Source organism: Adiantum capillus-veneris, chromosome 6 (assembly GCF_014529385.1).
Source record: "Adiantum capillus-veneris isolate H3 chromosome 6, ASM1452938v2, whole genome shotgun sequence".
Taxonomy (NCBI): domain Eukaryota; kingdom Viridiplantae; phylum Streptophyta; class Polypodiopsida; order Polypodiales; family Pteridaceae; genus Adiantum; species Adiantum capillus-veneris.
Genome location: NC_140936.1, coordinates 149,022,441 through 149,046,545, shown reverse-complemented (window position 1 = coordinate 149,046,545; position 24,105 = coordinate 149,022,441). Strand labels below are relative to the sequence as shown.

The 24,105-nt window shown below is 44.2% G+C and overlaps 1 protein-coding gene across 2 annotated transcripts in view; it reads right to left on the bottom strand.

Annotated features, from left to right (window-relative positions):
* Positions 1-554: 554 nt before the first annotated feature.
* Positions 555-24,105, bottom strand: part of LOC147456454 (Acyl-CoA N-acyltransferases (NAT) superfamily protein) — a 34,911-nt gene continuing 11,360 nt past the window's right edge. The window contains exon 2 of one of the 2 annotated variants that reach the window (XM_086514910.1): positions 555-1,141. In XM_086514910.1, the coding sequence (XP_086371036.1) occupies positions 922-1,141 (220 nt within the window). In that variant the 3' untranslated portion in view covers positions 555-921. Of the gene's footprint in view, positions 1,142-16,185; positions 16,398-24,105 lie in introns of those variants that run through there. The other variant, XM_086514911.1, reaches the window with a different exon arrangement.

Below are 24,105 nucleotides of genomic sequence, written 5' to 3'. Positions count from 1 at the left end.
GTGGCAATCAACAGCACATGAGCTTCCTACCATTCATCTGCAACACTTGAGTCGCTTTCCAATGTTGCACAAAGAGTAAATTGCAAGGTTGGCTGGCTTATGCACTCTTTGATGCCTCTGCATGTAGTATTTAAGTCATTGGAAAGGAGACCCAACAACTTGCAATGTTCGGGAAACTCTTTTTGCCTACACCCCGTTAGGCTTCCTCCTTGATGCAAACCAAAAATACTGGTAGAAATTTCCAAATTTTCATGATTTTTGAAGTCATTGGAAAGGAGTCCCAAGCAGTGTTCTCTTTTTTCCTAACCGGTCAAGAAATTGTCAAGATTCCTCCTTGTACATATGCAAACCGGAAATACTAGTAGAAATTTCTAAATTTTTTAACTATTTTCTAGTATATTTTTCCGGGTTTTTCTTCCTTTACCATCGTTTGCAACCAGCTGGCTCAAGGCTGAGTTGAGGCACACCTTTTCCCAACACTTGGGACTCCCAAGTGTTTTACAAGGTGGGTATGTGAGCTTTTGCGCTTCGACCTTACAGGGTGATTCGACGAGTAAAGGAAGGTGTGCCATTTTAGAGCCTCAAAATTACATGGTGAATAGAGGAGCAAAGGTAAGCTCAACTACAGAAACAGGGTAGGGTTATCATCGTACCTGTCAAACGGTACTTCCATACGGGAAAATACAATGTGTCATCGTAGGTTAATAATCATCTAATAATGTACGGTCTGTTGTATCATTCTGTCATACGGTACGGTCGTAAAGTACGCCGTATTCGTACAATATGGGTGTTTGTACACCGTATTCCCTTTGTAAGGATATCGTCACATGATCAAGATTCAATATTACATAAAGCTGGTTATGTTTTTCAGTCAAAGAGAGATGATTTACCCTGTGATAACACTTACAAGCTATCCTTCAGTTACACAGGTTCCACAAGCCTCTTGTACATAAGGTGCCTGCGGCGTTGGAAGAGAAGAAGGGATAGTATACTGTCTGTCTCTACCACCGAATACCCAGAGCTCTTGTACATGTTCAAAGGTGCCTCATCAACCATTCTACAATGTAGATACATCTCAGTGCCTCCCATCTCAAGTGCTAGCTCTTCTGCTGCTTTCAAAAGCTCTCTTCCAATTCCCCTCCTGTTACAATCAATCACAAAACAGCTATCATACATGGAAATCCAGCAGTTCATACGTTGATATTAATTCCCTGTATTGTTAATATAACATGAACAATATCGCCGAGGGTAATGAGCTCGAATTAACCCACAAGCAACTAATGGACGGACAACCACTTTATTTGAGACACTGTGGATTACCTTTGAATTCTATCTATAACAAGGAAACCAGGGAAAACAATTCAAACAGCTAGGTTGAGAGAAGAGAGAATCATAGTCACATGGAAGGGGGAACTGGTAATGGCAAACAAGGATCTGGGATGAAATTGGGAGTGAAAAATACGAGGGGGGCGGCAAGGAGAGATCTGGGGAGAAAGGGAGAGATAACAAGCTGATAACAAGACTGAATCACCCATGAGCAACTAATGGATGACAGTATTTGGAGGGCTCTCCATGTGGATAACAAGCTATTGTCAAAGGTGCAGCAGAAAAGGGTGAATCAAGTGATGATCTCGTCTGCAACCGCTAGCAAATCTCCTCTCGGGACCAGGCAGCCAATGGATCTTTGATTTATCGCCATAGATCTCCATGGAAATTCCCTTCTATCGCACATTGCCTACTGAACGAGCACGGATAGCGATCTGCTATGCAACCTACACATAGGGGAGGTTGAGTTCTTTCTTGGGGTATGTGAATTTCTATAGAAGATTTGTACACAAGTTAGCTTCTCAAGCAGTACCACTATATGAGCTTACAAAGAAGACCAATAAGTTCCATTGGACTGTTGAGTGTGAGGAGAGTTTCCAGAATTTGAAAAAAGCCATTACCAGTAAACCAGTCCTCAGGCAGCCGAATTGGGATATTATTTTTCATGTACATGTAGATGCTTCAGGATTGGCAATGGGAGCAATATTAGCTCAGCCAGATGGCAGAACAGACTATCCGTCGGAGATTCAGTCAGGCTGAACAAGGCTATACGACTACTAAAAGAGAAGCCCTCGGAATGGTTTTTAGCGCCACGAAGTTCAGGCATTACTTATTGGGGAAGTTATTCCATTTTTATGTGGATTATCAAGCTCTTCTATTTCTGATCAACAAAGTTATTATTCAAGGCAGGCTGATAAGATGGATGATGTTCCTTATGGAATTTGAATTCAGAATTTTCCATAAGCCTGGCCGAAATCACTGTGGAGCTGACTTTCTTTCCAGAAGTACAGAAGGATATTCAGAATCACCTCTGAGAGATGAGCCAATGGATGCTGATTTATTTCAGTTAGAAGCAGAAGAATCAGTGGATCCTGAATGGTATGATATTTATCAATTCCTTTCCAAAGATGCTTTTCCAGAGGATTGGAAACAGAATCCAAAGAAAGCTATGATCATAAAAAGTCTGAAATTTACAGTCATTGGGGGAGTACTTTGTCGATTAGGTGTGGATGGTATACTTCGAAGATGTGTCCCTATGGAAGGAAGAATGCAAGTTATCTGAGAAGCGCATAATGGCGAGTCTAGTGGACATTTTTCCAACGAAGTAACCTACAAGAAGATTCTGCAAGCAGGTCTGTGATGGCAAACAATGATTGCTGATGTCAGAAGCTTTTGTAAAACTTGTGACATATGCCAAAGAATGGGCCGACCAACAGCTGCAGACATGACTCCCTTAATGCCGATACAACCATTGGGAGTATTCATGAAATGGGGACTAGATTTTATGGGACCTTTTAAGAAGGTGACTCCCAGGAAGAACAAGTACATCGTGATGGCTACTTGTTATGTTACCAAGTGGGTTGAAGCTAAAGCTCTTCCTAACAACACAGCCAAGTCAACTGCAAGGTTTCTGTTTGAGAATATTGTCTGCCGATATGGATGTCCAGTGGAAATTGTGACCGATCAAGGGACACACTTTATCAATGATACTATGGAAATCCTATTGGATATGCTTTCAGTCAAGCATCGGAAATCTACCCCTTACTATCCCAGATGCAATGGACAGGCTGAAAGTAGTAATAAGACAATCAAGACTATTCTCACTAAGGTGGTGCAAAAGAAACCAGACCAGTGGGATTTGAAGCTTCAAACTGCTCTATGGGCTTATAGGACAGCTTATAAGTTAACTACTGGAATGACACCATTCAGAATGGTGTATGGTATAGAAACTGTGGTTCCTATGGAGTTTGTAATCCCCAGTCTGGAGAATGGCTATGAAGTATGGATTAGATTTCAACCATAATCTTAAGAAAAGATTGGATGAACTGATGCAGCTAGATGAACTCAGGCAAAGAGCTATATTGGAACAGGAGATTGTTCAACAAAGAAGGAAGCACTGGCATGATCGCCGAATTAAAATCCGAGAATTCCAGAAAGGAGACTTAGTGCTTCTATATCAGTCTAAATTGGGTCCAAAGAAGCCGAATTTGAAGATTGCCTGGGCGGGACCTTTTGAGGTCAATTGGGTCTTCTCCAATGGCACAGTCAGATTGAAAGATTTATCTGGACTGATGTTGCCAGGAGTATATAATGGCGCAAAGATCAAACTTTATTATTCAGAGACTAGAGAAACTGGGTTGGAACAAGGTACTAAGGAACTGGCGGATGTTGATCAAGAGATACCAGAATCATACATTTTTGGTCTTTTTCATGTGCAACCAGTTCCAGCTTCAGAACCAGTACCAGAAGAACCAGATCAGGTTGACCTGAGAACCAGTACCAGTATGGTCCAGCCAGAGTGGGAATCGGTCCAAAACCAGTATGGACAGACTTTCCTAATTTTAAGTGGGCAACGGTCAAGTGGTATGCCAGTGGTAATTATTACAAGGATGGGTTGCAGTCTTGTCCAATGCATGTTTGCCACGACAGCAACGGCGCACACAAGCCTAGGAGCAGCGAGTGGTGGAGCTTTTATGGCGCGAACACGTATAACAGTCAGGAGAGTTAGCATTTTTCCTCATAAATCTCCTACGCGACGCTTTCCTCCTGTCAACCATTCGCCATCGCCAAGCTCCGAGGTTCCTTCACTACAGCCGCAAACTTCAACCTCTAACGAAACAGTTGACTGTCAGACAGCCTTACAAGCAACACCAGGAAACGGCTTTGACACAAGTAAGTCCTCTTCGTCTTCGCCTGTTTCATCGTCGTCATCCTCACAGTGTATGGGTAGAAGGAAACGCTCAGAAAAGATGCAGGAAACTCTTGAAGAAACCCAGGCTATAATTGTTGAGGCAAAGGCAAGCCTTCCTGTTCTTCCATACAGTAAAATCCAACGATATGTCTTTACTGATCACGCAATGACTCTGCTACAACTCCGGGATCTGCGAGTGGTGTTGCAAGCGACAAGGATTGCTTTTGATGTAGAAATCATCAAGCAAGTTCTTGATTCCTTTGATGCTGAAAACAACAGTGCTATAATAAATAATAGGAAGGTGTCAGTGACACCAGAAGCCATTGCATTTGCATTTTGGATGCCTAATGAGCCCAAACCATCGGTGGCGACTACGCAGCAAATAAGTATTGCTCTAAAGGAGGATGAAACAGCTAGAAAGAAGCGCAAGGCAAGTGCTCAAGGAGTTCCAGTAGCATGACCGGAAGCCTCCGCTGCTTACAGGTTTGTAGTTGAAGCCATCAATCTTAAGAATAACCCAACTTATATGTCAGAAAAATTATTTGCTATGCTGTTGGCCAAGATACTGGATCCACAAGTCCATATCAACCTGTGTCAAATACTTTCGCATAATGTACTCCAACAGACTCCAAGCTGAAATCTCAAACTGTTTTAAAGGCATGGTATGTCTGGCAATTTCTGTATTGGGCTACTGCTGCAGATGTTAATGAGCAGGTAAAGCAGGCTTGGAGTGAGCAACCTATTTCTAAACCAAAGAAGATTGAACTGTCCTCAGACGACGAGGAAACGGACAGTCAAACGATTTCCAATGACCTGAAAAGGAAAGCCACTGCAGAGGAAGCTGGCAGTTCAAAGAAGCCAAGAATTACACTGACAAAAAGCAGTGAGTTCTTGAAGCAAATAGAAAGCCAGGTTAAGGCAGTGAGCACTGAGAAAGCTGAGAAAAGTAAAACTGAGCAGCAATTTGCTCAGCAAACTGTGCCTGATCAGTCAGTTCTTGCTACTAGCTCTGGGAAAGATCATGTGAAGCCAATCACAAGAGAAGGTATCAGACCAGTCAAGAGATAAAGGCAAGAGTCAACTGGATAAAGGGAAAGGTCCAGCGTCCTCGACCTTGTCTGGAGCAATTCCTGCCATTTTTGGAAACCATCTGCAACTGGTTAAAAAGGATAAGTTGCAGCAAATGCAAACTCAGAAATTGAGAGAGCATCTTTCGCTCAGCAAAAGTGATTATGCAACTTTACCCTATATTGCTCCTGTGGCAATATATGAACCTGTTGATTTTGATCCAACCACGGTCAAAGACAGATGTTCAGTACTGATACAGTCTTCTTGGAATACCATTGTCAGCTGTATGGAACAATTGGTGGAGGCTGTTGGATCAGAAGATGAAGTCAACAAGCTTAAAACTGACTTGGCAGAAGCACAGCATCAGATTGAAACACTCCAGAAAGTCCAGGAAGTGCAGAACATACAACACAGAGTATTGGAAGCTCAATCAGAAAGGGCTCAGGAGTTGCTGAACAAAAAGTTAGCTAAAGCTGAGTCTGAAATTATGATCATAAAGAGTCAAAGGAATGAAGCATTGAGAGCTGCCGAGCGAGCTGAAACGGTGCTCAGAATGAAGCGGGTAGAATACAGAAAACTGCTATTACACCATACAGCTCTGAAGCGTTCCCTGACTGACAGATACATCTACAATAGCTTGTCTGAAATTTTAAACCCCGCAGGCAATGTTGTTTTTGATTTAGAAAATTTAAAGTCCTTGATGGAAAGTCTGCAGAGTGATTTGCAGGACAAGGTGAGTGAGTTCAACAATGCTCTGATGAACCAAGCAATAATGGATTATATTGAGCAGCAGACTTCCCCGGAGGAGGATGAAGAAGACGAAGAAGATGAAGCTGATCAGGAGGAGGATGATCAAGAAACCGGGCATACAAAGGATGATGATGATGCCCCACCACCATCTCCACCTCCAGGACCTGGTACTGGTGAGACAGGACCCGATGAAGGAGGCCAGCCACACAGCCAGACCAGCCAGAAGGGAATGAGGGTCAGCAGGAAGGACAGGATAAAGAGCACCAGTCGGGTTATCAACAGACTGAAGAGCAGCAGCCCAGAAACACTGGAGATCAGCCAACTGATCAGTCCCATCACAGCAGAGAAGCTAAAGGGAAAATGAAGGTTCAGGATGAGGGACCAGTGATTGATCATCAGCATTCACTGCAGCTCATTACTTTGAATAAGCAGCTGAGACATCAACGGGCCTCCATCACCAGACAGTATCTAGAGGATGATGCTCTCTGGACTGATTTAGAAAGATTTCAAAGACTATATGTGGGAGCCAGGGAAATGGTAGCACATTGGAAATCCGCTGCTTTCCATGATCAAGAAGCTTGTAGACTACCTGCACATCCCAGTACAGTTCAGCTGTTGGAACGAGTTCCGGAATGGATGCTTAATGCTGATGAGAGAGTGGTAAACCCGCACTGGCAAAGACAGTCTACTGCAGATTGTCGATCTTTAGCCCTAGAACTGGAACTTCTACTCGGTAACAAACCAACTTACCGCTGCATGAAGGATGTTAGGGTCCAACTCAAGGAAGTTCCGGTACAACTGCAAGCTGCCATAGGTGTTTTGGATCAGAGAGTGAAAGCCATTCTTGAGGACCAGACAGCCACTAGCAGAGGACCCCAAACGCGAATGTCAGTAGGAGCACAGGCAACTGCTCTCCGAACCCTATTCCAGCTAGTGAGAATCACTAGAAAGATGATGCAAGAGGAGAACCAGGCTGTTCTCAATTTCCTGGAATTTGTGTCTGATTCTCCAGTTCTCTTGTATGCTATTCCGGCAAGAGAAACTAAGCTGCCAAGATTCTTTCCAACGATGTATCCTCAATATCAGGAACCAGTTGATCGACTCACATATTTCAAAATAACTGATGAGCTTCAAGATTGGTATAAGCGATCAACTGTGGAATGGAAGACTTGGCAGACATTGTTCAATGATGCTCTTCAAATCAATGACATTCAAGCAATGAAAGAAGAGCTACATAGGATTCAGCTGTGTCTGGGCCAGTGGAAGATTCAGGTCAGAGGATTGACTAGGATTATTAATCAGTTACTACAGCTTACGGTCGAATCTTCCAAACTGCCTGAGAAAGATATTGCAGCAAAGCCAGGTCTGGCACCGCAGTACAGGGTGATGGCTGAGATTCTTTTCGAAGCTCGCGTCAAAACAAATCAGCCTCTTCCACAAGGATGGATCCATACTGCTTCGCATTGTCATAAGCTGGCCAGAACCAGACTGAGCAAGGGCAGGCGTACACTCTATGATCCTGATACGAAAATATCATTCTCTCACACCTTATGAGGTAGAGATGACCATCGACCGGCGGGATCAGCTTGAGCAGGAGGCCATTTACCGACTGATTCAGAAGGAGAATGCTGGTGCTCGGACTTCTCAAGTACCAACCCGGTCGAAGAACAAAGGCAAAAGGAAGACGGTCCAATGGAAGGATACTTGGTAGTTCTATCTCAGAATTCAGTGGCGACTTTTCTTCTCAGCAAGCAGGGAGAGATGACAGCTCCACCTTGGTTGATGACAGCTCCACCTTGGCCTTTTCAGCTGCCTCTCGCAATTTGTGGTCCTTCTTGAACTCCTGCATCCCAACACCAGAACCAGACGATGGATTTTTCAGTCTCACATCGGCATCAGACAGGAATTTTTCAGAAATTTTGGAATCTCACCAAAATTCAAGAAAGAAGGGAAGGATGTAGACGGCTGGATAATCACCATGTGGGAACGTGTTCTTAAAAGATAGGCAGCGAATTACTTAGTAATTACTAGAGTAATTACGACAGTAAACCCGAAGTGTATAAATAGGACCCATTACATTGTTATCGGGATGGCAATTGTTATCACTTGTATTAGCGCTTTGAGCTATAATTACACTTGAGCATCAGTGGCAGTATTATCGGCTACACTTTCTCTCTCTGTAATCATATTCGCTGTAATCTCAATCATGGTATATATATTCCAGTGATACTTACTTCTCGACAGTCTTCTGAATCTGAATCTGAACCTTATTCCAGTCTTTAAGTCTGATTCTCATTTCGATATTCACATTTCAGTCTAATCACTGATTTCTGTCTAGTCTGCTGTCTGAACTCTTCCTACTCTAAGTAACTGAAATCCTTCAACACTGGAATTAGCTGTCTCAAGAGATCAGCTCCAATTCCACCCTCACTCCCTAATTTGCTCCTCGGAGATACTGGAGCCAAACAAGAACCCAAAACTCTAAAGACCCCCTCTCACCTCCTCGACAAGGAACCAATTCAAAGGAGCTAGCATGAGAGGATAATGTGGTTTGTGGTAGAGGTTTGGTGAAGATATCATCAGGGTTGTCGAACGTAGGAACATACTCTATCGAATAGAGCCATCCTTGGTCTTTTCACATACATAACGGTATTGTATCTCTGTATGATTGGTCCAGGCATGAATTTCTTGCCATGGATAAACAACCATGGTTGTCACAATAGATCGTGGTCGATCTATTGTGAAAGCAATGGCAATAGCTTACATATAGCACTGCAAACAGCCCTATACTCCGCCTCTGTGGATTATAAGACAATTGTAGGTTGTTTCTTACCTACTGAGCTATTTCTTATATCCTGAGCTAAACGAAAAGGTATAATCTATAGTCGACCATCATCCATCACAATTTAAATCACTCCATCCTCGAAGAATGATCTTGGGGTTTGTACCTCCAACCACATAGAAAAATGCCAAACGACTTTCACAGCTTTAAATACTGCAAAGTCCCAAGAGTCTGCTCCATATGTGACTTGGTGGCATATATGAACTGAAAAATCCCACCAAGAAATTGAATCATACCGGGCATTGAGTACCCAAATAAGAGAACCGACCAGCTTTATATTGTATGGGAGATGAGACAGGTTTAAACTCGGACATACCAAATGCTTCCAACAACTCTTGGGCATAGTGCTACTAAAAGAAAAAGATCCCCCTCTACCCGAGTTATCTCCAATCCAAGAAAGTACTGAAGCAAGCCGAGATCTGTCATCTCAAACTCCTTAGACAAGGTCTCCATAGTACTGCGAATGTACTCAACTGTCATGTGTACATCTAACCCTATGTATACGTGGACAAGCTACTTCATGACATGGGTTCCATTCAGTTCAATTAGCCTAGAATAGGAAGTGTTCTAGCACTTTTGTGAGTGTTCGCAGACCGTGCATATCCAGACACTTAGAGTAGATGCATATCCTCTGGTTGCACACAACATGATCATCGGTTTACCATCAAAACCCATCAGGAGCATTTTAAGAGTGCATAGACCTATTTTCCCTATTTTAGCCAGTTTTCACTTCTTATTTTTAAGTGACTTTTGTTGGCAACTAGGTAGGGCAAACTTTGCAAGTGAGTATATATGAAACCCTAGCGCTAGCACTTTCTGGCAGAAGAGGCAGCAGGGACCTGACATCCAACAGTGCACCTTCTCACCAAGACCCCCTCGGCAGGAGACATAGCGTTTTCAGCCACAAGAAGAAAGAGCGTTTTCAGCTTTGCAAATCAGCCTAGCGTTTTGCATTGGCAGCAGCCTGACGATGGCAAGACCAAGCAGAAGCATAGCGTTTTGCAGCAAACCCCAGATCAGCCCCTAGCGTTTTTGAATCAGCAAGCAGCACCCTAGCGTTTTTGCAGATCCACGGCGTCAAATCAGCCCATAGCCTCAGCGTTTTCAGTTTTCAGCACATAGACACCACAGTAGAAGTCCTAAACCTCGCAGATCTCACCTTCCCGCAGCGGATCCTCGCCGCACGGTCAAATCCACCGAAGTTTGCAGATTCAGCCCGCAAAATGCAGATTTCAGCATCTACGTTTTCAGCACGTCGTCGTTGCATCGTCACACCTTTGATCCTCATCACTCGAGTGATGGAGGGTAGGTAAGATTAGTACAACAGGAATGTTTCTGTTTTAGAGTTGCATCATTGCCGTCGTCACCAACATAGAGTCAGAATTCAACAGATAAAGATTTGCAGATTTCAGCCATTAGCGTTTTCAGATTTCAGCCCATCTCGTCGTCGTCGACATCGTCAGCAAGTCCAAAGCATTGTAGAGATTTGTGCAATCAATAGTAGACCGCTCTCGCCATAGAGAGTGGGGCCTTTGGAGGAGGGTTTGACAACATTCTGGTGTCATATTCTACTCTCTCTATCTCTCAGTCTCGTTCACCACTTTGTTTGTGTTCATTGCCCTCTCTCACTAAAGGAACAGAAGGCTCTCCCTTCCATAAGTAAAAGGAACCTTGAGCACAGTTCGGAGCACTTATCTTGAGCAAAGTTCAACATTCACTTCCATTGCACCTTACATTGGTATCAGAGCTTTGGCAATGTTCTATATCACTCAAGGAAAGAACCACTGAATTTTATTTTTTTTGCTTGTTGCGGTCGCATGTAACCCAAGTCCTCTTGGGCGTGTCGATTTCTAATTGTGTTTTTGAAGAGTGACAGGAAACCCAAGAAAGAAGGGCTTTGTCCAGTCTCCCCTTGTTTCTCTTTTCACTCGTTGAGAGCGGACCGTGCACTTAGCGGCCGGCCAATCGACGTGAGGTGGGAAAAAGCAACCTGCAGAGCATCTGGACGCGAAGTTTGAGAGTGAGACCCTCCCACTCCCTTGTACTTTGAGTTGCAGATTAATACAAAAAGAAATACCGAAAGGGACGCTAGGCACGGAACTCCGCCGGGCCGTGTCGAATCAATTGTGAACTGTTTTGACGTGAATTCCTGTCGTGTCGCGGTAGAATCTTGACTTGGAGTGTCCAAGTTTGTTACAGTGGTATCAGAGCACAGCCGATTTCTCTTCTACCGGGAAATCCGATCCTTTTTCTAGCGACACTTATGGATTCAAACAGAGATCAATCGACTTCCTCTGCATCTCGAGATGCGGAAAGCGATCACGAAGAAGATTCTCACGAGGAGTACGGGCCGCACCGGCCTACTCAGGCGGAGATCGAAGAGATGGAGCATCGACGATTGGTTGACGATGCAACAAAGATGATGATAAATTTTGTGAAGGACCCGAAATTTGCAAAATTTTTGACCTAGACCTCCTTTGACGAGGTGCACTCACAGTGCCGGCAAACCACAGAATCACCCCTCAAACCGGCACTCAAGAAATGTCATGTGACACATCCCAACCCTATGTGTCCGTGGACAAGCTACACCACAACAGGGTTCAATCAGTCCAGTCAAGTCTAGATTAGCAGTGATTTGGCACTTTTGTGAGTTTATTTGTAGACCGTGCATGCCCAGTCACTTAGCATAGATGCATATCCTCCGGTTGTACACAGCATAATCATCAGTATTCCCTTCAAAATCCATCAGATTCAGTCAAGGAAATTTTCCAATGCATTTAGCCTATTTTCCCTATTTTTGGTTATTTTCACTTATTATTTTTAAGTGACTTTCCAACAAAAGTAGGTAGGGCAATTTTGCTAAGTTAATATATAAGCAAACCCAAGTTAGCACTTTCTGGCAGAAGAGGCAGCAGGACCTTCCCGCTCAACACGCAACTTCTCAACAGTACCCCCCTCCCCTCCCCCAGCATCCCCAGCGTTTTTGGACCTCCATCTTCGCGGGCATTTTCCAGCATCACCCTCAACATCCTAGCCATTGTAGATCCCCCAGCATCGCCATCAAGTTCCATTCCCTGGTGTTTTCCTTCTCTTGCAGATATCGCCATCACACATTCTATGCTGGCGTTTTTTCCCTCCATCTCAGCGTTTTTCAGCGAACTACTAACGCTAGTATCTGCTGCCCATTGCAGCGTTTTTCAGCATGGAATAGACCTACAAGACTAGTGTTTTTCAGCCTTCAACCATGGCAGAAAACGCAGCCAAAAAGGTACAACAGTTCAGCGTTTTTGACCTCAGCATGAACCCCGACGGAACCATTCATTCTCAGCCCTTAAGACAGCAATAAAACAATCGATTTCAGCCCCGAAACAGTCCACGAAATTCAGCCAATAGAAGATCGCAGATTTCAGCCTAAGTCGTCGTCGTCACCACCGTCCTCGTCATCGGCATAGTCCCATTGCATCAGTCCATTGCATACGCATTGTACACCTTTGTGCAATCAAAGTAGACCACTCTCGCCGACGAGAGTGGGGCCTTCGGAGGAGGGTTTTACAACCTCTTGGGTGTCGTATCTCTTCTCTCTCCTTCTCTCAGTCTCATTCACTTACACGCACAATATCCACTCACTTTGTTCGTGATCACAGCACTCTCCATAAGACGGAAGGCTCTCTCCTTCCCTAAGAACTAAAAGGAACCAGGAGCAATAAAGATCACTAATCTTGAGAAAATACAACATTCATTCCGCTGCACCTTACATTGGTATCAGAGGTTTGGAAGTGTTCTGCATTACTCAAGGAAAGAACCACAAGAATTTTTTTTTGCTTGTTGCAGTCGTATGAACCCAAGCTTACTTGGGCGTGGAGATTCCTAATCGTGTTTTGTTGAAGAGTGACAAGAATCCCAAGAAAGAAGGGCTTGTCCAGCCTCCCCTTGTGTCTCTTTTCACTCATTGAGAGCGGACCGAGCACTTAGCGGCCGGCCAATCGACGTCAAGTGGGAAAAAGCAACCTTGGTGTGACCGCAAGGCCGCCAAGGGGTGCGCCCGTAGAAAAGAGTAGAACTCAGGTGAATAAAAGATCCTTCTCCAACGCGATTTGCAAGCGAAAGAACACCTCAAGAACCCAAGAACCAAGACCCTCAAGAACCCAAGTTCCTCGTGAACTTAAGAACCAAAGATCCTAGTGCATGGTCGTCACCCGAAGCGGAATGGATACTTCGCATACAGGTGATGAGCATGAGAGAGGCGACGAAGACTCGTCCCCACCCGGAGATGATTTCTTCAACCCTCCCCCTTCGTCATCTACGCCACCAAGTGCACCAAGCCCTATGGAGGCAATGGTCAAACAGATGATGGCCATGATGGATAGACAAGAAGCAAATCGCCTTGCTCAGGACCGTAAGCGCGACGAAAGAGACCGTGAGCGCGACGACAAGATTGCAAGAATGGCCGCAGACCAAGCAGCCAAGGACCGCGAGCGCGACGACAGAAATGCAAGATTTGCCGCACAACAAGAAGAAAATCGCATTGCTTTAGAACGCGAACGCGACGCAAGAAAAGAACTACGAAAGGAGGAAGCGGCAGCACAAGCCGCGGCCTTGGAGGCCGAGCGTGAAGCTCGACGAGAGCTAAGAATTCCTTGCCCAAGTCCTAGCCTCGAAGACCGAGCCGCCCAAAGATCGTGGGAGTTCATCAAGTGGCAGAAGCCACGATGCGGATTCCAACCATCCACTCACAGAAAAGTTGACTTTCAGTAAGTATAACGGTAAGATGGATGCTACGGTTATTCATTCTTGGTTGCATCAATTTAAAGCTTATTTTGCGACAACTAAGAAAACAGGCAATAGCAAAGTTTTGACGGCAACTATGTACCTTGCCGGTGATGCCATCAATTGGTACCACGCATGGCAAGAGGCACAGCTAGCCGCGCACCTAAAGGCAGCCGACCATTTCACGCCCCTCTCTTTTAGTTGGGTTGATTTCCAAGACAAGCTCAAGGCGCGGTTTATGCCACCTCAGTACCTCGCACGATTAAAGGGCGATTGGCGCGCTCTCAAGCAAAATGGTATACCGGTTATGTCTTTTTTTAATCGTGTTTTGCAGCTAGGTACCCAATTACGCATGTTGGATAATGAACGCAAAGAGACATTCCTTTTTGGATTAGACGACTATATCAAGTTCCATGTAGAAGTCTTGGATCCAATCGATCTCAACAAGGCGGTAGCGATTGCTCTCGCACAGGAGATGAAGCACAACAAGGGAAAGCCTAAGGAGAACAAGACTTCCACAAGTACCTCGCAGACTTCTCAGATCCCTCAGAACGGTAAGAACCGTAAGATTGGTAAGAATGATAACTCTTCTAACCAATCTTCCAACAGTCTCTCATCAAAGAATTCTTCCAATGAATCTAAGGGTAAAGCTAACACAATTGCTACACCTAAGCTTACTCCATATGAAAAGGTAGCACAAGGAATTGTAAGAGGTTACATCACTTCGGAAGAACAAAGCACTTATTCTAAGGAAGGTCGTTTTCCCATTGTCACATTAAGAGTCACATAAAACGAACATGTCCTAAGCTTGAATCAAATGAATCTAAAGAACCCACAGCACCCACTACATCTGTCAATGCAATGAATGATAAAACGATTGTGCCCACAGTTTCTCAGGACCCTCCCATTGATGATTCTCTCATTAAATGTTATGGTCGTACGCCGGGGCACCGTTTTGTCATATTGTTTGACCCAGGTAGTATGCATGATGTGATCAGTTCCTCTCTTGTTGAGAGAGCCAGCCTCGAAGTTAGTCCGAAATCTCCTATCGAGGTCTCTGGCTTTCGTCCTGGTATGGACGCTCTCATCACGGAGGAGTGCCTTGATGTGTTGTTTGCAATTCAACAGACTGCCTTTACTAGAAGATTTGTTGTTTCTCCTCTCTCAGGATGTGATATGATTTTGGGCATTCGATGGTTTTGTGAGACTAACGCTCTCATTGATTTTGAGGCTAACACTTTAACTCTCAATGCCAAAAGTGATTCTCCTACTGTCTTTCATGGAGTGGACATTGCTCCTTCTCCATCTTTCATTGCTAATATGCAAGACAAGGTTGAAAGGATTCGGGATAAGGAGATTCTCTCAGTCTCTCTTTCTCCACAACATGACACACAAGATTTGGATGATTATGAGAAGTATGATGATTTGAAGGATAATGATTTGCATGATGATTTGGATGACAATGACAAGCATGATGATTTGCATGATCAAGATGTGATTTCTCACAAGCATGATGAGTTGCATAAAGAAGGTGTGATTGTTCACAAGGATGATGTGTTAGTTGATGTTTTTTCTAGCGAAGCTAACCTCGTTGTAGATTCGATCAATCACCAAGAATCGATCTTGGCTTTCGAGTCGAGATCCACAAATCCCCCACAAGAAGATTCGATAGATCCCGAAGAAGCGATCTTGGCTCTCGAGCCTTGGTCCAAGGAACCATCACAGGAAGTATTATGTGTTCGCATGATTGATACGCACGCATTGTTCGAGTGTTTCATTCATGAAGGTTTTCTGTATTTTAGTCAACATCGTTATGTGATCCCTGTTCCTAGGCATGACATATTGTATGTTGAGCATGTTTCTATCATGAATGAGGACGAATGTATGCAGATTGTTCATGAAAAGTTGAAAAGTTTGTATGTAAGGAAGTCACATTCCATGTCTCTTCCTTGGCATGACATAGTTTCTGAACGAGCACATGATAGTATCAGCACCAAGCATAAGCATTTCCATTGTGATTTGCCACAGTTGATTGATTTCGATCAAACACAAAAGATTCGATTTCCTTGTTTGCATGTATTTGATGAACGGGTTGTCCCTCCATCCATTTGTTCATCTACATTGCATACACAATCTTTAGAGAAGACAATATTTTTTTCCTTCACTTTACATGAAATGGATATGTTCATGGTTTTGTGTTGGAGACAAGGTGGAAAGGTACGGCGTGTACGGTACGTAATCAGTATGTAAGGTACGTACTTCTGTACGGATCGGCCTTTAAGGTACGTGACCAATACGTAACATTTGTAACAACAAAAAGAATAGTGACTTTAGCCTTTTCCAACCTATACATACTAGGAACTACATAGAGTCTAGACATAGATACTACTTCAAACATCCATTAGATACTGCTTCAATGTCCATTAGATACTGCTTCAAATGTTATCTGTACTTAACTCTTAGAATACATCACTTAGTCAAATTTCAATAGCACTAAACATGAGTCACGATTGCGAAAAGTTAAAACTTAAAACTTCAACATACCATGATACCGGAATCAAAATACATAAAACATCAAGAGTCAAGATTGAGGACTGATTATCAATCCTTATACAAAGATGGATACATCATACTATAGTGACCAGTCTAGACTCTGCCATCAAAAAGACAGAAAAATGGGAATACACTATATAATACAATAAACTTTAGTCCATTGCCCAATGGCAAGATGCCCTTGAAAAAACAAAAAAACAAAATTTAAATTTGTTAAATCTCTCTCTCTCTCTCTCTCTCTCTCTCTCTCTCTCTCTCTCTCTCTCTCTCTCTCAAGAAGACAATGTTATATATGTAAAAATTGAAGTCAAATGCATAAAGTATTCGGACAAAACACAAGCTTGATGAACGAATTATCAGTAGAAATAAAAACGATAAAATTACTTCCACAAACTAGTACACATAGAGAAGGGTCAGAGAGGAAGGGTCAGGAAGGAAGGAAGGGAAGGGAGAACAATGGGAGAGAGAAGTAGAGGGAGAGAGGGAGCCGGAGAGGACGCAAGCAAAAGGGATAGAGAGGCCGTTCCATTCTCAATGCCAATTCCAAATTTTCATTCCAAATCCCCATTCCATAATTTAGATGTCACGTGCACATCTAACCCTATATGTACGTGGATGTCACGTGACACATCCCAACCCTATGTGTCCATGGACAAGCTACACCACAGCAGGGTTCCCGTCAGTCCAGTCAGTTTAGATTAGCAGTGATCTGGCACTTTTGTGAGTCTATTCGTAGACCGTGCATGCAAGTCACTTAGCATAGATACATATCCTCCGGTTGCACACAACATGATCATCGGAATTCCCATCAGAATCCATTAGCATCAGTTAGGGGAATTTTCCAGTGCATTTAGCCTATTTTCCTATTTATTGGTTATTTTCACTTATTATTTTTGAGTGACTTTCCAACAAAAGTAGGTAGGGCTACGTTAATATATATAAGCAAACCCAAGTTAGCACTTTCTGGCAGAAGAGGCAGCAGGAGCTCCCCGCTCAACAGGCAACTTCTCAGCAGTACCCCCCCTCAAACCATCCCTGGCGTTTTTGCATCTACACCACAGCCTCAGCGTTTTCTCCCTACAGCCAACCATCGCCATAAGTCTCCAGTTCTTGGCACTTGGTCAGCGACAGGCTCAGCCAGCCATTGGCGTTTTCACTAACGCTAGGCAGCCTGCAAATTCCAGCCTTTTGGTGGCGTTTTTCAGCAGGTGTTCCTCATCATTGGCAGCATTTTCAGCAGGTGCAGATCTGCCCTAAAACGGAGCTCAGCAGGTACAAAGCATCAGCGTTTTCATCTGCAGCATGAACCCCGAAGGAAGCGACCATTTTCAGCCATAAACACCACAAGAAAACAGTCCATTTTCAGCCCGAAACAGTCCAAGAAATTCAGCATATAGAAGATCCACAGATTTCAGCCCAAGTCGTCGTCGTCATCACCGTCGTCGTCATCGGCATAGTCCCATTGCATCAGTCCATTGCATTAACATTGTACACCTTTGTGCAATCAAAGTAGACCACTCTCGCCAACGAGAGTGGGGCCTTCGGAGGAGGGTTTTCCAACCTCTCGGGTGTCGTATCTCTTCTCTCTCCTTCTCTCAGTCTCATTCACTTGCACGCACAATATCCACTCACTTTGTTTGTGATCATAGCACTCTCCATAAGACGGAAAGCTCTCCTTTCCCTATGAACTAAAAGGAACCTTGAGCAATGAAGATCACTAATCTTGAGAAAATACAACATTCATTCCGTTGCACCTTACATTGGTATCAGAGCTTTGGAAGTGTTCTGCATTACTCAAGGAAAGAACCACAAGAACCACAAGATTTTTTTTGCTTGTTGCGATCGCACGAACCCAAGTTTACTTGGGCGTGGCGATTCCTAATCGTGTTTTGTTGAAGAGTGACAGGAATCCCAAGAAAGAAGGGCTTGTCCAGCCTCCCCTTGTGTCTCTTTTCACTCATTGAGAGCGGACCATGCACTTAGCGGCCGGCCAATCGACGTGAGGTGGGACAAAGCAACCTTGGTGTGAGCATAAGGCCGCCAAGGGATGCGCCCGCAGAAAAGGGTAGAACTCGGGTGAAGAGAAGATCCTTCTCCAACGCGATTTGCAAGCGAAAGAAAACCTCAAGAACCCAAGACCTCAAGACTCAAGAACCTCAAGAACCCTAGATTCTCACGAATCAAGGACCTCAAGAACCTCAAGACCCTCAAGAACCCAAGTTCCTCGCGAACTTCAGAACCCAAGATTATAGTGCATGGTCGTCACCCGAAGCGGAATGGATACTTCGCATACAAGTGATGAGCATGAGAGAGGCGACGAAGATTTTTCCCCACCAGGAGACTTTTTCGACCCTCCCCCTTCGCCATCTACGCTACGAGTTGCACTCACTCCTATGGAGATGATGGTCAAGTCGATGTTGGACATGATGGCACAACAACAAGAAACGAATCGAGTTGCATTGGCACAACTCGCAAGCAAAGAAGAAGCACAAGAAGCCAAGGACCGCGAGCGCGATGAAAGAAACGCAACACTTGCCGCAAAACAAGAAGAAAATCGACTTGCTCAGGAACGTGAGCGCATTGCTCTTGCCGTAAAACAAGAAGAACATCGACTTGCTTTCGAACGCGAGCGCGATGAAAGAGAGGCTCAAAGGGAGATTTGTCATCAAGAATTTATTTCCCAAATTCTAGCCTCGAAGACCGAACCACCCAAAGATCGTGGAAATTCCTCAAGTGGCGCAAGCCACGATGCGGATTCCAACCATCTAGTCACAGAAAAGTTGACTTTCAGTAAGTATGACGGTAAGATGGATGCTACAGTTATTCATTCTTGGTTGCATCAATCTAATGCTTATTTTGCGACAACTAAGAAGACAAGAAATAGCAAAGTTTTGACGGCAGCTATGTACCTTGCCGGTGATGCCATTAATTGGTACCACTCATGGCAAGAGGCACAGCTAGCCGCGCACCTAGAGGCAGCCGACCATTTCATGCCCCTCTTTTTTAGTTGGGTTGATTTCCAAGACAAGCTCAAGGCGCGGTTTATGCCACCTCAGTACCTCGCACGATTAAAGGACGATTGGCGCGTTCTCAAGCAAAATGGTATGCCGGTTATGTCTTTTTCTGATCGTCTTTTGCAGCTAGGTACCCAATTACGCATGTTGGATGATGAACGCAAAGAGGCATTCCTTTTTTGATTAGACGACCATATCAAGTTCCATGTAGAAGTCTTGGATCCAATCGATCTCAACAAGGCGGTAGCGATTGCTCTCGCACAGGAGATGAAGCACAACAAGAGAAAGCCTAAGGAGAACAAGACTTCCACAAGTACCTCGTAGACTTCTCAGATCCCTCAGAACGGTAAGAACCGTAAGATTGGTAAGAATGATAACTCTTCTAACCAATCTTCCAACAGTCTCTCATCAAAGAATTCTTCCAATGAATCTAAGGGTAAAGCTAACACAATTGCTACACCTAAGCTTACTCCATATGAAAAGGTAGCACAAGGAATTGTAAGAGGTTACATCACTTCGGAAGAACAAAGCACTTATTCTAAGAAAAGTCGTTGTTTTCATTGTCACATTAAGGGTCACATAAAACGAACATGTCCTGAGCTTCAATCGAATGAATCTAAAGAACCCACAGCACCCACTACATCTGTCAATGCAATGAATGATAACACGATTGTGCCCACAGTTTCTCAGGACCCTCCCATTGATGATTCTCTCATTAAATGTTATGGTCGTACGCCGGGGCACCGTTTTGTCATATTGTTTGACCCAAGTAGTATGCATGATGTGATCAGTTCCTCTCTTGTTGAGAGAGCCAGCCTCGAAGTTAGTTCGAGATCTCCTATCGAGGTCTCTGGCTTTCGTCCTGGTATGGACGCTCTCATCACGGAGGAGTGCCTTGATGTGTTGTTTGCAATTCAACAGACTGCCTTCACTAGAAGATTTGTTGTTTCTCCTCTCTCAGGATGTGATATGATTTTGGGCATTCGATGGTTTCGTGAGACTAACGCTCTCATTGATTTTGAGGCTAACACTTAAACTCTCAATGCCAAAAGTGATTCTCCTACTGTCTTTCATGGAGTGGACATTGCTCCTTCTCCATCTTTCATTGCTAATATGCAAGACAAGGTTGAAAGGATTCGGGATAAGGAGATTCTCTCAGTCTCTCTTTCTCCACAGCATGACACACACAATGTCACGTGACACATCCCAACCCTATGTGTCCGTGGACAAGCTACACCACAGCAGGGTTCAGTCAGTTCAGTCAAGTCTAGATTAGCAGTGATATGGCACTTTTGTGAGTCTATTCGTAGACCGTGCATGCCCAGTCACTTAGCATAGATGCATATCCTCCGGTTGCACATAGCATGATCATCGGAATTCCCATCAGAATCCATTAGCATCAGTTACGGGAATTTTCGAGCGCATTTAGCCTATTTTCCTATTTATTGAGATTTTCACTTATTATTTTTAAGTGACTTTCCAACAAAAGTAGGTAGGGCAATTTTGCTAAGTTAATATATAAGCAAACCAAAGTTCACACTTTCTGGCAGAAGAGGCAGCAGGAGCTTCCCGCTCAACGGCAACTTCACAGTAGTACCCCCCCCCAAAGACCCCTAGCGTTTCTGTTCCCGGCAGCAACCACCATCTCTGGCGTTTCCTCTCTAGCAGTCATCGTCATCACCATCAACACACTAGCGTTAGCAGATTGATGCCGCCGCAAAGACCACCAGCATTAGCGTTTTTCATTTGCAGAGAGCCCTACTTTCAGCCAGCGTTTTTCATCCAAAAACGCCACCAAAACCTCAGCTTTCCTCAGCGATTTCAGCCCCAGCACTAACGCTAGGAAAGCTGCAGTTTCAGCAGGGAGAAAACTCAGAATTCAAAATATAGAACAGTAGCAGATTCCCCCCATTCAGTTGCAGATTGATCCCCCATTTTCAGCCATAAAAACGCAACCAAATCAGTCATTTTCAGCCACCGAATCAGTCCCCGAATTCAGCGATTAGAAGCCTACAGATTTCAGCCATCGAGTCGTCGTCGTCATCACCGTCGTCGCCATCAGCATAGTCCAACTTGCATCTGTCCATTGCATACGCATTGTACACCTTTGTGCAATCAAAGAATAGACCACTCTCGCAGACGAGAGTGGGGCCTTCGGAGGAGGGTTTTCCAACCTCTCGGGTGTCGTATCTCTTTTCTCTCCTTCTCTCAGTCTCATTCACTTGCACGCACAATATCCACTCACTTTGTTCGTGACCACAACACGCTACAAGATGGAAAGCTCTCTCTTTCCCTAAGAACTAAAAGGAACCTTGAGCAATAAAGATCACTAATCTTGAGGAAATACAACATTCATTCCGCTGCACCTAACACAGGATTTGCATGATTATGAGAAGCATGATGATGATTTGATTGACCATGATTTGCATTATGATTTGGATGATAAAGACAAGCATGATGAATTGCATGAACCAGATGTGATTGTTCACAATGATGATGTGTTAGTAGATGCTTTTTCTAGCAAAGTTAACCTCGTTGTAGATTCGATCAATCACGAAGATCCGATCTTGGCTCTCGAGCCTTGGTCCAAAGAACCCTCACAGGAAATATTATGTGTTCGCATGATTGATACGCACGCATTGTTCGAGTGTTTCATTCGTGAAGGTTTCCTGTATTTTAGTCAGCATCGTTATGTGATCCCTTTTCCTAGGCATGACATATTGTATGTTGAACAATTTCTCTCATGGATGAGCACGAATGTATGCGGAATTTTCATGAAAATTTGAAAAGTCTATATGTCAGGAAGTCACATTCCATGTCTCTTCCATGGCATGACACAGTTTCCGAACGATCACATGATAGTATGAGCACCAAGCATGGGCATTTCCTTTGTGATTTGCCACAGTTGATTGAGTTTGATCAAACAGAAAAGATTCGACCTCATTGTTTGCATGTGTTTCATGAACGGGTTGTCACTCCGTCTCTATGTTCATCTACATTGCATACACAGTCTTTAGAGAAGACAAGATTTTTTTCCTTCACTTTACATAGAATGGGTATGTTCATGGTTTTGTGTTGGAGATGGTTTCAGGAATTTTCAGCCATGGAGATTCTTGAAGACGAAAGAAGCAGGACTATAGACGAAGTTGAAGCATCGAAGGAGCCACAGAAGACTTTGAGTCGCTTTCGGCGCGGCCCAAAGAAGCAAGCGTTGCAGACCTTTATGAAGTTCAAGTACCGCACGACCCACACATCAGAGTGGGCCAACGAAGAGTCCCTTCCAGGATTCCGAATGCTCTTGGCGATCTCCCTCGACGCCATACAGTTTGGTACCAGTACCTCACTTTGAAAAGGAGGGGATGTCACGTGACACATCCCAACCATATGTGTCCGTGGACAAGCTACACCACAGCAGGGTTCCCGTCAGTCCAGTCAGTTTAGATTAGCAGTGATCTGGCACTTTGTGAGTCTATTCGTAGACTGTGCATGCCCAGTCACTTAGCATAGATACATATCCTCCGGTTGCACACAGCATGATCATCGGAATTCCCATCAGAATCCATTAGCATCAGTTAGGGGAATTTTCCAGTGCATTTAGCCTATTTTCCTATTTATTGGTTATTTTCACTTATTATTTTTAAGTGACTTTCCAACAAAAGTAGGTAGGGCAATTTTGCTACGTTAATATATAAGCAAACCCAAGTTAGCACTTTCTGGCAGAAGAGGCAACAGGAGCTCCCCGCTCAACAGGCAACTTCTCAACAGTACCCCCCTCAAACCATCCCTGGCGTTTTGCATCTTCAACCATCCCTGGCGTTTTTGCATCTACACCACAGCCTCAGCGTTTTCTCCCTAACAGCCAACCATCGCCATAAGTCTCCAGTTCTTGGCACTTGGTCAGCGACAGGCTCAGCCAGCCATTGGCGTTTTCACTAACGCTAGGCAGCCTGCAAATTCCAGCCTTTTGGTGGCGTTTTTCAGCAGGTGTTCCTCATCATTGGCAGCGTTTTCAGCAGGTGCAGATCTGCCCTAAAACGCAGCTCAGCAGGTACAAAGCATCAGCGTTTTCATCTGCAGCATGAACCCCGAAGGAAGCGACCATTTTCAGCCATAAACACCACAAGAAAACAGTCCATTTTCAGCCCGAAACAGTCCAAATTCAGCATATAGAAGATCCACAGATTTCAGCCCAAGTCGTCGTCGTCATCACCGTCGTCGTCATCGGCATAGTCCCATTGCATTCGCATTGTACACCTTTGTGCAATCAAAGTAGACCACTCTCGCCAACGAGAGTGGGGCCTTCGGAGGAGGGTTTTCCAACCTCTCGGGTGTCGTATCTCTTCTCTCTCCTTCTCTCAGTCTCATTCACTTGCACGCACAATATCCACTCACTTTGTTCGTGATCATAGCACTCTCCATAAGACGGAAAGCTCTCTCTTTCCCTAAGAACTAAAAGGAACCTTGAGCAATAAAGATCACTAATCTTGAGAAAATACAACATTCATTCCGCTGCACCTTACAATGGACAAGCTACTTCATGACATGGGTTCAGTTCCGTTCAGTTAGCCTAGATTAAGAAGTGATGTGGCACCTTTGTGAGTCTGTTCGCAGACTGTGCATGTCCAGGCACTTGTCAGAACCCATCGGGAGCATTTTTATAGTGCATAGACCTATTTAAAATTTTCCCTATTTTTGACATTTTTCACTTATTATTTTTAAGTGACTTTTGTTGGAAGGTAGGTAGGGCAAATTTACTAACATTTATATAAGTAGAAACCTAGCGCTAGCACTTTTTGGCAGAAGAGGCAGCAGGCGCACTCGCTCAACAGGCAACTTCTAAGTAGAACCCCCAGATGCCCTAGCGTTTTTGCATC